The sequence below is a fragment of the Polypterus senegalus genome, chromosome 12 (genome assembly GCF_016835505.1).
Source record: "Polypterus senegalus isolate Bchr_013 chromosome 12, ASM1683550v1, whole genome shotgun sequence".
NCBI classification, from domain to species: domain Eukaryota; kingdom Metazoa; phylum Chordata; class Cladistia; order Polypteriformes; family Polypteridae; genus Polypterus; species Polypterus senegalus.
This window is the reverse complement of record NC_053165.1, coordinates 64698767-64713512: the sequence shown is the minus strand read 5'-3', so window position 1 is coordinate 64713512 and position 14746 is coordinate 64698767. Positions and strand designations below refer to the sequence as shown.

General features: G+C 48.2%; 1 protein-coding gene across 1 annotated transcript in view; it reads left to right on the top strand.

Annotated features, from left to right (window-relative positions):
* vps37ba (VPS37B subunit of ESCRT-I a) overlaps positions 1-10959 on the top strand; it is a 50530-nt gene extending 39571 nt beyond the window's left edge. The window contains exons 3-4 of the mRNA XM_039771958.1: positions 5741-5823; positions 8267-10959. Of these exons, the coding sequence (XP_039627892.1) occupies positions 5741-5823; positions 8267-8773 (590 nt within the window). The 3' untranslated portion in view covers positions 8774-10959. The remainder of the gene's footprint in view (positions 1-5740; positions 5824-8266) is intronic.
* Positions 10960-14746: the final 3787 nt, after the last annotated feature.

Here is a 14746-nt window from a genome sequence, read left to right as displayed (position 1 = left end):
GTTAATGTGACTGGACTTGGAGTGGCAGGCATTAAAAGTGTGCAGTAATAAGCGCACGTCGCACTCTTTTTTAACTCTGGCAGGAGGCAGTTTGCCCATAGAAGAGTGGCGAGAGTGACATGGATGAGGGTCTGCAGCCAAGGGTGACGCACAGTGGGGGCTCCTTGCAGGTCTCGAGCTCCTTTTTCAGGATTAATGGAGACCTCCTAGCTAAGAACTACGAGCAGATTTTCATTCGTCACACATCAGGATGGTGGCTGCTCAGGCCTGACCTCGTATTCTGCAGCAGGACGGTGATGCCAAGCTCCTAAAGAGCCACGTTCAGCCAACAGAACATGGTCTTCTGTAACAGAAGGTGTGTCCTCTACAGAGCTCCGTCCTCGTTGTCATCGAAGCTGGCTGGGGTGGCATAGACTGAGTGGTAAAGAAGGCTGGTGACAAATGGCCGACTGTGGACTTGAGAGAATTTGATTCATTTGAATGGTAGAAGCTGTTGACGCCTCGTGACGAGTTTGTTTTGTGTCCCCTCTCAGTTGCTGTGCCAGAGCTGAGGAGGGCGTTGCCACTTGGTGCCACAGCTTGAACAGACTAAAACAACTTCCTCTGCACAGGCCTCACTAGACAAGCAATCTGCAGAACAAACATGACGTGAGCCCACCCAAAAAAAAAAAAGGTGTGGCGGTCTGGGTTAACATTACCCAGCCAGCCATTAGTTATTAATAGGCGAGTATCGGGTGCGAAGTTCAAATCAATTCATGACTTGATGTTTCCAGGGCCTTTGGCCTTTGGGATGATCTAGGAGGGCTTGTGCCAGGTTTACTTTACCATTTAGGGCAGAAATGGTTTGAATTTGATTGATCAGTAGAGCTTTGTTTGCCCCCCAGAGGGAAATTTGGATTTTTACAGAAGCTCTTTAAATAAATACATAATTTATATATACACACACACACATTCTATCTATTTATATATATATATATATATATATATATATATATATATATATATATATATATACACAGTATATAGTGAACACACACCACAATGACTAAGATGAAAGAAAACTCCTGACTTGGCAGCCACAGTGAGGCGCTATACATGCGAACTGCTATTGGTGGTCTAGACCCCCCATTGTGCTTCTGCTGAATGACTGGTTGGCTGTAAGTCCTCAGTGTTGGTGGTCACACAGATGATGAGCAGCGTTGGTCATCATGGCACTCAGTTTTGTTTTCATTCGCTCCTATGCTACGACCTCCTGGGGGTCCAGAGTGTGTCTCGTAACTGAGCCTGTCCTTTTAATTAACGTGTTGATCTGGTGGTCCTCTCTTGAGGTGATGTTACCAGCCCAGCACACCACAGAGCTGTAGAAGATGTGAAGGATGTCACTACCCCCATTAAAGGAGCACCGTCTCCTAAGGGCTCTACCGTTTCTCCTGTAGTCCCTCTGTGTTCTGAGACCACCCTAACCTGTCACTGAAGTGGACCCCCAAGTACTTGCAGTAGTGCACCACCTCCACTCTCTGAGTAGTGGCCGGGTGTGGAGACACTGGTGCAACTGAACTCAATGAGCACTTCCTCGGTTCTGCTGATGTTCAGTTGCTGTCCCTTCTTTCTGTACCAAGACCTTTAGTTCTCCCCCCTCCGTCTCAGACCCCGATGATGTCTTCATTTTCTAGTACACGCTTAGTTCTGTGCATTAAGGTGACTACTGCGCATCTCGAACAGTGAACTCCTCGCATTTCTGACCAACATGCAGTGTGCCCCCATAATGATGACTTAATTTAAGAGACCCCACAAGTCCGATCGCCTGTCTCAACTTCCTTTTCCTGAAACCTTGCAGGGGGTGTTGGGGGGGAACCCCCGGAACCCCCAAGATAATTTCTAGGTCTGGTGGCTGGGACAGGCCTGGGGTTCGGACCAAGGAGCTGTAGGGTGATAAATACCAAAGTCCACTTGAGTCTGCTCTGCATGTACTGACCCCCTCAGTGACCCTAGCAGAGCCCACCCAGTCGAGCCTGAAGGAGTATCCTCCAGCTTCACAGTCCGCGGCCCCCTTTCTCAGGCCCAGGCACTTTGTTTGTATTTCTGTGGTCTGCTCGGCTCTACTCCACCTACCCGCCCGAGCTGCGTGGCTGTCGTGAATTCTTTTCTCCACATTTTTTGCTGTCAGTTTTGCTTTTTGGCCAGGAAATGTTTGAGTAGCCATTGCGCTGGAACTTGGAAACAAAATCTGCAGAGTCCCTTGGATGATGTTCTCCATAATCTGTGAAAATTATTAATGATGATTATTCTATATCGAGTTGGCCGTTTGTCCAGATGCTAACACTTAAAGATTTGTTACTCCGTCTGTGTGCTGGGATGGGCCAGCTGAGATGATCTTTTATTTTTACTTATTTTTTGATGAAGTCTACTTGTTTTAGAGCTCCATTTACGAGGTGGGCAGCACAGGGTTGTAGGAGAGGACCAGCGTGCCACTTATTTCCTCAAAGCAGGTGTCCATCTTTACAAGTGAGGAAGCCAGTGCACTGGGAGTGGATGTTGAACTGGTTTATCCGTCCATCCGCAGAGGCAGCGGTCTACGCAAAATTCCCCAGACGTCCCTTTTCCTCACCAGCTCAACCACTTCCTTCTATGGGGTACAGAGGCATTTCCAGGCCAGCAGGGAAATATAATCTGTCCATTGTGTCCTGGGTCTGCCTGGTGGTCTCCTCCCAGTTGGTTGAACCACCTCAGCCGACTCCTTTTAATGCACAGGAGCAGCAGCCACCCTCTGTGCTCCTCACCGCCATCACGAATCATCATGAGCCTGGACCCCTTGCCAAGGAGGCTCATTCCCGTGGTCTAGTCCTTTCAGTCGTCACAAAGTGGACCGACCAGGAAATCGAGAGTTTTGCCTTTCAGCTCCGTTGTCTTCACCGCAACTGACGCTCGTCCGATTCACCTCTCAATCGCGGTCCCATTTTCCCCTCACTAAAGACCCAACACCCTTCAGCTCCAACACGTGTAGAGGGCACTCCACTTTCTGCCGGCTGAAGACTCTGACCTGAGACTGAGATTGTGAGGCAAGTGTGAAAAGTATTGATGAAGCCAACTTCTAAAACGGTGCGGTGGCAGCATTTCCAGGTTTCTGGTATCAGAAGTAAACCTCCGCTCTTCTCTCAAATCCTCCACCTCTTCACGTCCATTTCATAGAGTTCCCCAAACTGGGATCTGCTTTGATGCATTTGGGTCTTTGTGGAGTTGAGGGAGGTTGGAGCCCCAAAGAAAGATGGGAGCGAGACTTTACTGGGGGGGGGTGATCGGGACTTAAAATGCAGTGGGGGTACGGTTGGGTTAAGCCTTTGGACAGCCTGAGGTTTTGGGTTCAAGTCCCGCTACTGACACTGCGACCCTGAGCAAGTCCCATGACCGGTCTGTGCTCCATTTGGAAAACCAGTTGGACCAAAAGTAAATGTCGTGCATAAGTCGCCGTGGCTAAAGGAGCTGACCAAATAAGTAAATGTCGGAGGCTTCATGAGGGGTGTGGTGCGGCCCATCAGTAAGGGGGTTTCCGAGTTTATCAGCCATTTGCTTTGGTTCTCGGTGGTATTGATACCAAAGTGTGAGTTTTAGTTCCAGTCTAACGCTCCCTCCGACTGATCCTCGTCCTCCATGCTTCCCACTCGCACTGTGCGTTTGTGCAAAGCCAAAGTTTGGTTCTAGGGAGAGGACCACCGGCAGTCCCCCCTCCTGCAGGCCTCCCTCAACCGTTTTTGGTGTTGTCACCCCCTGTTTCCCTTTTAAAAGTCTTTGTAACCCACCTTGGCAAATCAAGCACCATTGTCATGTCGTGGTGCCCCTTGCTGAAATGGGCAAGAGAGTTTGTTTAATTTGGGGGGAGTTAGGGTAGGTGAATTGAGTGCAATAGAGCAGAGCCCCCTACTGATACGGACGACAGCAATGTGACTCAGTGGTCGAGGTACCCTGCACTACGGCCATGTTGTCATGTCTGTAGGCCGCACCTCACGGCGTGTTACGCAGGCTCATGGATGCAAACCGTTGACTGTTGCTAACCTTCTCAAGTTAGTAATGGGTGGCCTTCTCTGTAGGTCGCCCACCACGTATCTTCCTATACATTTGAGTGGCTTGTATCGTCCATTGTGCTTGGGTTTGTAGACCCCCAAACACACACTAGAGCCCTGCTGATTCCCATGATGCTTTATCTGAGCCACAGCTGTGTGGGTGCAGGCCACTTGTGGTGACCTGGGTGGGCGTTCGTTTTAGCCTGAAGGGTGACCTTTGTCTGCTTGGATTCCTCGAGGAGTGGGCGGCCGGGTGCCCATGGTAACCGACCCGCAGTTTAGAACAATTTGACGCGCCAGGCCTTGTCGTGGCTCAGCACAGTGCCGTTTTGTGTCCCCAGGGTCACGTCTGCAGTGCTGCGGTCGCTGTTTTGTACCCACTGTGTCAGTTTGTTCCTATTTCTCATTCTCCCTTATATTTTCAGCAGTGGGAGTCTTTGCTCTCACTGTACGTTAAATGTTCATCTTCAGATGCTACCGTCGGGCGGTCTTCACACTCTGCATGTCACTGATCTTTGAAGACCACACCGAGACTGGCGCCTCTTCATGCTGTGGTTTTCTCCGTCTCCTGCCATCCTCCAATTTCTGGTCCAGACAGACCGTGAAGTGAACACCAGTCTTTCTCGAAGCCCACATGCTTTCACGGTGGGCCAGTTCAGTGCTGAAGGCCAGCCTAACGCGCACTAGTTGGGGGGACAGCGTGGCACAGAGAGATCCAAGTGACATGGAGAAAACATGTGGGGCGCAGGGTCAGACTGCGGCTGATGATTAACTGAGGTGAGCGAGGAGTGCGGTGAAGCTGGGGGTCTCTGGCGGGCACCATGTTCTTTTTACACTTGTCGCGGCCAAGCCTCTGCTTGAATATTTGTCATTATCTTTAGTATGTTCAGGACTTGTAGTGTTCACTCCGGAGTGTCGATCAGGACACTGGCAAATGATGCAGAGAATTGCACACAGCAGCTTAGATTTAAATTAAACTCCTGTTTTGAAGATGTGTGTTTGTGTATGTGTGGTCTACAATAAAAAAGAATACATAAACCTTACTGATAAAGTACACAAAGTCCACTAGATGGCAGTATAGAATCCAAATCAATAACGTAATCCGTACATTTAAACGACGTTACATCTTAACATATAAAAACATACAGTACAAGTAAAATGCAAACGAACTCGCCTCCGGTCATCACACTTATCTAAACTCAGTGCACTGCTCATTCTTACTTATAACAAACAGCTGCTTCTCTGTGTGGAATTGACTATTGCGGCACTCGTGCACCTCCTTTGCTTTTTTGCATCCCATAATAGACTCTCGTGCATGCTGGGAGGTGCACCTTTAAATGTGATCCGTGTCTCTTTATAATTAAATAATTAAATTGCTGCGCTAATTTAGTGCTAATTAGGCCTGCCACTCCTGCTCAGACGGGTGCCATTGGTTCATGTGCCACCATGCAGCCATTCAGGTGTTAACTGGGTATGGGCGGTGGAGGAGGACTCAGGCCGGCTGTGCCACCAGATCACTTCAGGTGTTTTTACAGAGTGGCGACACAGTGGTTAGCGTGGCCCCCTCACCAAGCTCATTTCCAGGGTCCAATCCGTGCCCTTGGTTTGTGTGTGTCAGGGGGTCCCAGCAGGCTCTGAATCGGGTCAAGTGCCTTTCTAAATGTTCTGTTGTGCTTTTACAGATAATCAGACCAGCGCCACGTCTATCGACACACTCCTGGCACTGCTGCAGACAGAAGGAGCAAAAATTGAAGAGGAGACGGAGGTGAGTGCCCTGGGGGTGGAGGGGCATTCCTCATGCTGTTATGTCTGTCCTTTCAGGCTTTTGCATTCAGACCCTTTTTGTGGGCCTTTAGTTTAAAGTGGGCATCATTTTGGACAGCCTGACACGAGCATTCGGTTTGTGCAGCCTCCTCTTTCTGCACGGCCTTCTTTACTTTGCTGTCCAACATCAACCAAATCAGGCTAACACACACTAGAAGCCCGCCATCTAATTAAAGACTGGCACACGTGAAAAGCTGGCTGGTGATGGAAACATCCCTCTACACTGGCACCGAGACCACTGGCTGACTGGCATTGCAGGTGTTCTGAGCTGCTGCTTAGACAAACGAAGTTGCTTGGAGCTTCAGCGGGGTGAAAGTGTTGGAAGGTGGGTTGGCAAACTTCAGAGACTGGCATGAGTATTGTGAAGTGTGCCCCCCATGCCTTCTGCTTGAATTCAGAAGGGGGGCTGTGACAATGTGGGTTCTGGCTCCACACTCCCATGGCTGTTTGGGAACCCTTGAACCCAACACCGTCGATAATGTTACCGAGTGAGCTAGTCAATGGAGGCAAATTACTGAGCAAGGGGAAGGTAAAAAGTGCAAAAGTGCTTTTATTTAAAAACCAACAAAAACAGTGTTCCATAAATAGTGCAGTTTTTCAATAAATAAATCCATAAAATGAAAAAAACGTGGAGGTTAAAACAACAATAAGAAAAGACAATCCTTTAAAACGAGAGGTTAAATCTTCTTATGGAAGCAGTCTTAAAACACTAACAAATCCGGTGTAACATTTCTGTTAGCGTCTCACCTGCTTATCCCGTTTGGGCCAAGCAGTAGGCAAGACGCTCTTTGCAGCTGCCCTCTTCTAGACACACACACACGAGACTGGAGACCTCCCGATCCCTGGCTCCGGTATGGCACTCATCCCAGTCCCCGAGAACTTGGTTTCCCACAACGGCCAGGTCGCCCACGTTGGGGATTCCAGCACCAAGTCTCCCGACTTCCGCTGCCTTTCCGCGGCCTTCTGCAGCCAGTCGCCTTCCCTTGGTCACTCCCGCTACCTGAGCGCTCATTTGCTCGCCCGTCCGCTCGCTCTTCGCGGCTTGCTCTCTCTCTTTCACCGACCTGCTTCCTCTCCTGCTCCCGGTAACCTCCGTCCTCTCCTTTCCTTTCTCTCTCCATTTTTTTTTTCCCCCTCCACACCGACTCGCGCTTCTTTTAAAACGTAAGGTGCCATCACAGCTGTAGCAATAGCCACGGGAGCAATCACGAATGTGGGCAGTTCCTCACCTGCGCACACGGTGAGAAACGCCCACATCGACGACTGCCCCGCGGCTCGCTACAACATCGCCCCCTCCTCACGAAGCCGCCTTGGGTGCGGTGATTATTTATTTAAAATGAATGGCCTTTTCTCAACGAGCTGTGGACCCATAACACCACAGGGGCTTGTTATAGTGCTGCATGTCCCCAGGGGTAAGCTTGTGGTTTACTGATCAGTTTATTTGAATTAGGAAGAATCATTAATGATAAAATCAATTGTATTAATAAGAAGTGATATTTGCTGTCTCTGCGTGCATAAAATAGAAAGTCAGTCCATCTGTCAGTGTGTTTCCTAAGCAGTCCTTCACCCTTTGACTAATTTGGACCAAGTGGTTGCTCTGTAAGACCATACATACACCCGGTACCCTCGGTGGGGTGGTAGTTCTGTTGTCGGGTGTGAGAGTTTTGAGCACCAGTGCCACCTGCTGGCTCAGAGCAAGTGAACCATCTGAACAGACTGAAGCCAAACCAGTGGAGAGAATGAGCAGAGCTTAACCCAACTTGGCTGCTTCTCTCTACTGGGATCAGGTGACGGGGGCTTTCGCAGGGGGGTATTGGGTGGGCTTTGGTCAAGAGTGGCAGTGCAGCTCAACACAATGGAGAATCACAGTCTGGAACTGTCCACCTTGAGCTACAAGGACAAGTCAGACGTGACGCCATTAAGGGTTAGAGCCCAGTAAGGAGTTACCGCAATTCTAGGAATCCAGTTGGGCCCAAAAAGAACAAATGGTTGTTGCCTTGAGAGATGAGAGACGTGGACAGAGAAGGCAGTATGGGAAGGCTAGCAATAATAACAGGGTCATCATTTAAAAACACGCACGTGCGTACACATACATAAACCTTTGTGCTTTTTCTTAAAGCTCTTCTACAAATGTACCTGGGCATCAGTGGGCACTTTGGCTCATCAAAGCAGATGAAGTGTGTCGAGATGTCTGCTTGATGAACTCCAGCAGCGCCGCACAGACTGCACTCTTCACACTTCAGCTGCTCCTCTGCTTTCCTCCCACAAATGCAAAACTTAGCACTGATGTTGAAAAGGAACGAGGGCTTCTGTGGGCACATCGAGTTCCACATGCCAGGCTGAGTGTTAATCGTTTTTTTTTTTTTTCTTCATTTCTCCCACAGAACATGGCAGAATGCTTTCTGGAAGGCGAAACTGTTTTGGATGCATTCATCGATGAGTACCAGAGCAAGAGAAAGCTGGCACACTTGCGGAGGGTGAAGATCGAGAAGCTGCAGGAGATAGTCTTGAAGGGTCCTCATCTGCCACTGCTGCCTGTTCTTAAAGTGCCAGAAAAGACTTTTGTGACCCCTGGGCTTCCGGCTGTGCAAGTGGACAGCAGCACCCCACCCGTTCCTATGCCTAGGAGGGCACCTCCTCCACCTCCAGCTGTCAGTGGTGGTCAGCCCATGCCCTTCATTGCGGCTGCTGGCTCTGCAGCAGTGGCAGGTCCACCCAACATGTCGTACCCCAGCCCACCCTATCCCCCAATCCCACCAAGAACAGGACATGTGTTTCCCAGTCATGCCGTGGCCCAGGGCTACCCCACTCCATTTGTGCCCCAGTACCCGCCAGCTTTACCTCAGAGACCGGCTCGCCTTCCGTCACAGCCTGGCTTCATCATACAGTGAGAGGAGACTGGCGGGGGCAGACTTGGTGACATTAAGGCCGATTTGTTTGGCTTTTGAGGGGAGGGATGCATCACTGCCAAGAAATTATTGAGGAAAAGGGGAGAAATAGGATTAGGTATGATGATAGTTTTATTGTTTCTTTTTGTAACTTCATTATCCTGTTGGTCTGTTAGGGAGAAGGAGAAATTTGGCAAGTGAACTGATGTGCCTCCCCCCGCCCCAGCCCACCCTTGTGTAGTACCGCGCGAGTCCGTGAGCCGCTCTATCAATATAGCTGCTCCTCTTGGATGGGGAAGCCAATTTACTTAGCGATTTACCAGGCAGACCCAACACGACAAAAGGTGCGGGACGTGACGGGAAGAAGCCCGGCCACTGGGTGGCATCCTTCTATGACGGCTGAATCAGGTGAGACCTGCTAACAAAGACCCCACTCTTCTGTTACCAAGGGGTCCAGTTTGTTTTGGGTGAATTTTGTGGCAGGTTTTTAATTTTGTAAATTTTTTTATAATTCCACAATTGTAACTTCTTAGATAGAAATTAGGAATAAAAAAACTCATTTAAACGCAGCAGCGCCAAGAAGCAGTGCACCGGACATGTTTGAACTCTGACAACATGGACCCAGCCTTCTAGTAAAATCACGTGGCACATTTTTATATAGAAAATATTTTTATGTCGTTGTTAGTAAATCAGAAATGTTTGCGGAGTGTCGAGTGGCAGCCGTGTGTTGGAGTAGCCCGCCATTCTCGCTCCAGCGGTGACGGGCGTTGGTACCCTGCATTACCGAGGTGACCTGACGCTGCTCTTGGCCAGCTGCAGTGTGGTGCGTTTTTTGGGCACTTTTACATCACACGTCTGGGCTGTGGAGATGTCGTCACCCTCTCGGGACTCGCTTGATGTCTCCGCCAGCTCTTTAAGGGCCATGCGAGTTCTTTGTGAATTTCAGCTGCTTTGCTGCTTAGTCTCAGGAAGATGACAAAAGTAGGAGGGTCACTTAGGGCGACCATCTTGAGGAAGGACCGAACCTTTTGATGGACGCAGAACTTTTCAGATTGAGCAGAGTTAGGTGTCTTTTTTTTTTTTAAACTTTTCGGTGATGTACTTACTGCTGGCATTCTTTTTAAAAAGATGGGCGTTATGGTGCTCTCATATGTTGCTGAATATGCCAAATTCAATCGGATGGCACTGTGCACTCAACTGATGATGGACTCTGGCCTCCTTTTCTTCTTATAAAGAGTTTAACTATTGGATGTTGTCCTCTTGTAAAATGCACTGCACTCTTCACACAGTGTGGCCCGTTTTGAACGGTGGGCTCCTGGTCAAGTCGCCAGTGGTTTCTGGCCACACTTGTCACTTAACAAGCACGACGGCTCATCGGTGAGTGGAGTGGCAGCAGAGGTGACGACGTACCTCCATTTGGTTTATTCCCACTAGAATTAAGGTCTGTCAAACACTAAGAATTGTTTTTTTTCTTCTTTCTTTAAATCCCGTAACATTTCTTGTAAATTTGTATTGTTTGTATTACAATGGATTACGAAGTAAAGGTGGGAGTGGACTGCTGAAACTGCCTCTGACTTGTAGAAGAAATAAAGTTTAATAAAGTGGAGTGGCGCTGCTCCCTGCCTCATTCTCCTCTCGTTCCAGCACAGCAGTGCAGACTTGAGCGAAGTCCTCTCACTTAGCCTACCCAGGGGTCCCCGTTCTTTTCATAGTGTGCTGGTAGTTAAGATTTGGGGCCGAGAAGGAGACCATTTGACTCCACTGCCCTTCCTCAGCAGTAATCCTCCTTAATTAAATAACCGGTGTCTGTGTCTCCATCTGCTTGTCGTTGTCTTTCCAACAGAAGCTGCATCACAATCATTTGAGGTAATGTGTTTTATTACTCCAAATGTAAGTTATGCCATCTGTTGGAATGATAAATGCAATGCATCTTATTATTACATGCATTGCAAACTGCACTCTCAAATGTAAACGTGGAGGTCAATGTTGATTACTTAAAATTTCAACTGTCAGTTCATACAAAACTCTAGTTGTGCAAGCTAGTCCTCTGATGTTGTGCTGCTCTATTTTATGTGATTTTGGCTAACATTTCCACTCACACTTCGCAGTGGGATGAGGAGGTAATGGGCTCTGTTACTACAGAGAGACACACAAACCTTTTGGTTTTGCCTTTGGGGAAGTGAGGTTAAGAGACATTTAAAAAGAAAAAGAAAGATGGGTCATAGGCTGAAAGTAGTATTACAGATTTAATTTTGTTAAAAACACAGCCTGCAGCCATCCAGATTTTGTTCAGGTGTATGTGAAGTTTGGAGTTGACACCATGCCCGTTACAAGAGCAGTCTGTTCAGTCACCATGTGTGCAGAAGTGAATCAGTACTGGAGATGGCAACTGAAGAAATAGACTGGAGCCTGAATGGTGGAGTGTGGATTTGTCAGATTCACTTCTGATTATTTTCAGGTACGGTTGAAATGGGAATGCTAAGGACTGGACTTAGATTTTTAGGAACACAACAGTCCAACTTGGAACAAAAATGATGGGCCTGGAGCCACAGCAGAAAAACATGTCCTCTAGCAAGAGGCTCTGCCAATGCCTTGTATGCGTTGGTCATTGGGGATTTTCCTTTGCTGTAACTTTTCCTGTCGGCTCTTTTTATGTTCTAATGTTCTGCTATTGCCATGAAAAACAAAAAGCAAAGATGGAAGTGTGGTGCAAAGGTGTTTTCTTTGTTGAGTCGGCAGAACCCTGTAAACAAACGATTGCAATTAGTCTTGGCATTATATTAACTACTTTGAGTACTACAGTGTATTAAAGTGTGCAGGAGCAAGGAGACCACTGAAGAGGTATGGACTGGCTTTATGATCCAGTGTCACAAACACTGCTCTTCACATCTTGTCATTCAGCTCTGTTTCCACGTTCACTCCATGTCTGTTTTATGTAACAGTTAGGGTAAATGTGTAACTTAATGGCACTTGGCTCAGTTCGGTTTCAGTTAATTCTAAGTTGAAGCTACTGGGGGTTTATTTATTTGATTTGGTAAAGTTTATTCCAGTTTCTTTTTGATGTGGGGATTGGGGCAGGTCCAAGTTGCTATCTAAAGTAGAGTTAATTGTAGTGAAAAGCCAAATGCCAGGGCATAGCTCCAGCTTGAGCTGTTGGTTACCTTCCCTTCAGATATCAATAAAAATTAAAGCTGACCTATGGCAAAGTTATCTGGCAGACGCAGGTGGAACACAGAGCTACACAATGATTATGGTAAAGGGGAGTAATCCTGATGTATGTGCTGGAGTGCTGTGCCTCTTGAGAAAGACAACATTAAAGGAAATGGAATAATTTTATACAAGGAATAATGGCCTGGAGGGGCGGGGGGGTGTTAAGTGGAAAACAGAAATGAAAAGGAGCTTAAAATCAAATGGCGAGGAGAGGAAAGAACACAATAGAATATTTCACAGCAAAGAAGGTCGGGGGGGTCGGATTAGTCAAACCCAGAACAAGAGGAGTGGAACAGGACTTCTCCTCAGTTACACTAGTGAAGCAGAATTATAAAATGCATGGGAATCATTAGTAGCCATAATCCCATTTACATTCTTACTTCCTGCTTCAATTGTTGAGGGCAGCTTGGTCCTCCCTTCACCAACAGCCTGCTGTGGGATTTGAACCGGGAACCTGAGAGCTAGAGTGCAGCAAATAGCATGCTTAACAAGTGGAGCCACCAGAGGATCCCCTTTGACAGGTGAGCCAACTTAGTCTATCAGTGAAGAAGACCCACCTCTTTCTCCTCCCACAAAGGGCCAACTTATCAGTGCCTCAGGCTAAAAAGCAAGTGGAGCACCAGTGGCTCCACTAGTTAAACAGGCTTCTCTGTAACAGAGAGGCCGTGGGTTCAAAACCCACTCAAGACAATTTAAAAAAAAAAAGGGGGAGATAGAAAGGTGAAGAGGGAGATGAGATGGAGAGGGTAGGGAGAGATAGAAAGGTGGAGAGGGAGATGAGATAGAAAGGTGGAGAGGGTAGGGAGAGATAGAAAGGTGGAGAGGGAGGAGAGGGAGATGAGAGGGAGAAAGGTGGAGAGGGAGGAGAGAGAGAGATAGAAAGGTGGAGAGGGAGATGAGAGATAGATAGAAAGGTAGAGAGGGAGGGAAAGGTTGGAGAAGGAGAGGGAGATGAGAGAGATAGGGGAGAAGAGATAGAGAGGATAGGAAGGAGGGAGAGAGAGGGTAGGGGAGAAGAGATAGAGAGGATAGGAAGAGATAGAGAGGGAGAGATAGAAAGGTGGGAGGGAGGGAGATGAGAGAGATGGAGGGGAGAAGAGATAGAGAGGATAGGAAGAGATAGAGAGGGATAGAAAGGAGAGAGAGGAGATGAGGAGAGAAGAGATAGAGAGGGAGATGAGAGAGATAGAAAGGTGGGGAGAGAGAGGAGAAGAGATAGAGAGGATAGGAAGAGATAGAGAGGGGAGAGGGAGAGATAGAAAGGTGGAGAGGGAGATGAGATAGAGAGGGCAGGGTGAGATAGGAAGAGATAGGTAGGGCAGGGAGAGAGAGGGAGGTGAGTAGGGGAGGAGAGATAGAAAGGGGAGAGATAGAAAGGTGGAGAGGGAGAGGAGATGAGATAGAGAGGGTGGAGAGGGTGAGATAGAAAGGAGAGATAGAAAGGGGAGGGAGAGATAGAAAGGTGGGTAGGGCAGGGAGAGAGAGGGTAGGGGGAGAAGAGATAGAGAGGATAGGAAGAGATAGAGAGGGAGATGAGATAGAGAGAGATATGGAGGGAGAGGGTGGAGGGAGAGGGTAGAGATAGAGAGAGAGGGAGAGATAGAAGAGGGGAGAGGAGATGAGAGGGAGTGGAGGGAGATGAGAGAGATAGAAAGGGTAGGGAGAGATAGAAAGGTGGAGAGGGAGATGAGAGGAGAGGAGGGAGGAGATGAGAGAGATAGAAGGGGAGGGAGAGATAGAAGGTAAGGAAGGAGGGAGGGAGATGAGAGGAGAGATAGAAAGGTGGAGAGAGAGATGAGATATAGAGAGGGGAGGGAAAGGTTGGAGAGGGAGATGAGAGAGATAGAAAGGGTAGGGAGAGAAGAAAGGGAGAGAGGGTAGGGTGAGATGAGAGAGGGAGAGGGTAGGGTGAGATGAGAGGAGAGGGTAGGGAGAGATAGAAGGGTGGATGGAGAGGAGAGATAGATGGGATAGATGGGAGAGATGGAGAGGGCAGGGAGAGAGGGAGATGAGAGATAGAAAGGTGGAGAGGGCAGGGGAGAGGGAGATGAGATAGAGGGTGGAGAGGGTGGAGAGGGCAGGGAGAGATAGGTAGAAAGATAAAGATGGGTAGAGATGAGATAGAGGTGTGGAGATGGGTAGGGGGGTAGACGGGGAGATAGAGATAGGTAGAGAAGAGATAGATAGAGAGGGAAGGGGGATAGAGATAAGAGGAGACAGGGGAAGGGAGACGGGAGAGGGAAGACAGGGATGGGAGATAGACAGGAGATAGAAAGGGGAGAGAAGAAGAGGATAGAGACAAGAGATAATAGTAGGGGATAGGAAGATGGGGATATAGTTAACAGTAGATAGGGGGGATGGGGATAGAGAGAACGGCAAATAGAGACGGGGAGAGGGGAATGGGAGGAGGGGATAGAGATAATAGTAGATGAAGATAGGGATAGAAAGAAAGGACAGAGAGAGAAGGGGAGATACAGTAGAAGAATGGGATAGAGAGAAGTGGATAGAAATTAGGGGGGATAGAAATAGAAGGGGAGAGACAGGTGGAAAGACATAGATGTAGGGTGGGGGTAGAGAAAGATACAGAAGTAAGGTGGGGGACAGGGTAGAGAGAGATAGAAGGGGGAGAGATAGGGTAGAAAGTCAAAGGTACAAACAAGAGGTAGAGAGATAGCATGCAAAGGTTTGGAGAGGAGGAGTAGGGTAGAGAGACAAAGGTTGAAGTAGGAAGAGAGAGAAATAGAAAAGGAGAGAAGGATAGAGGGA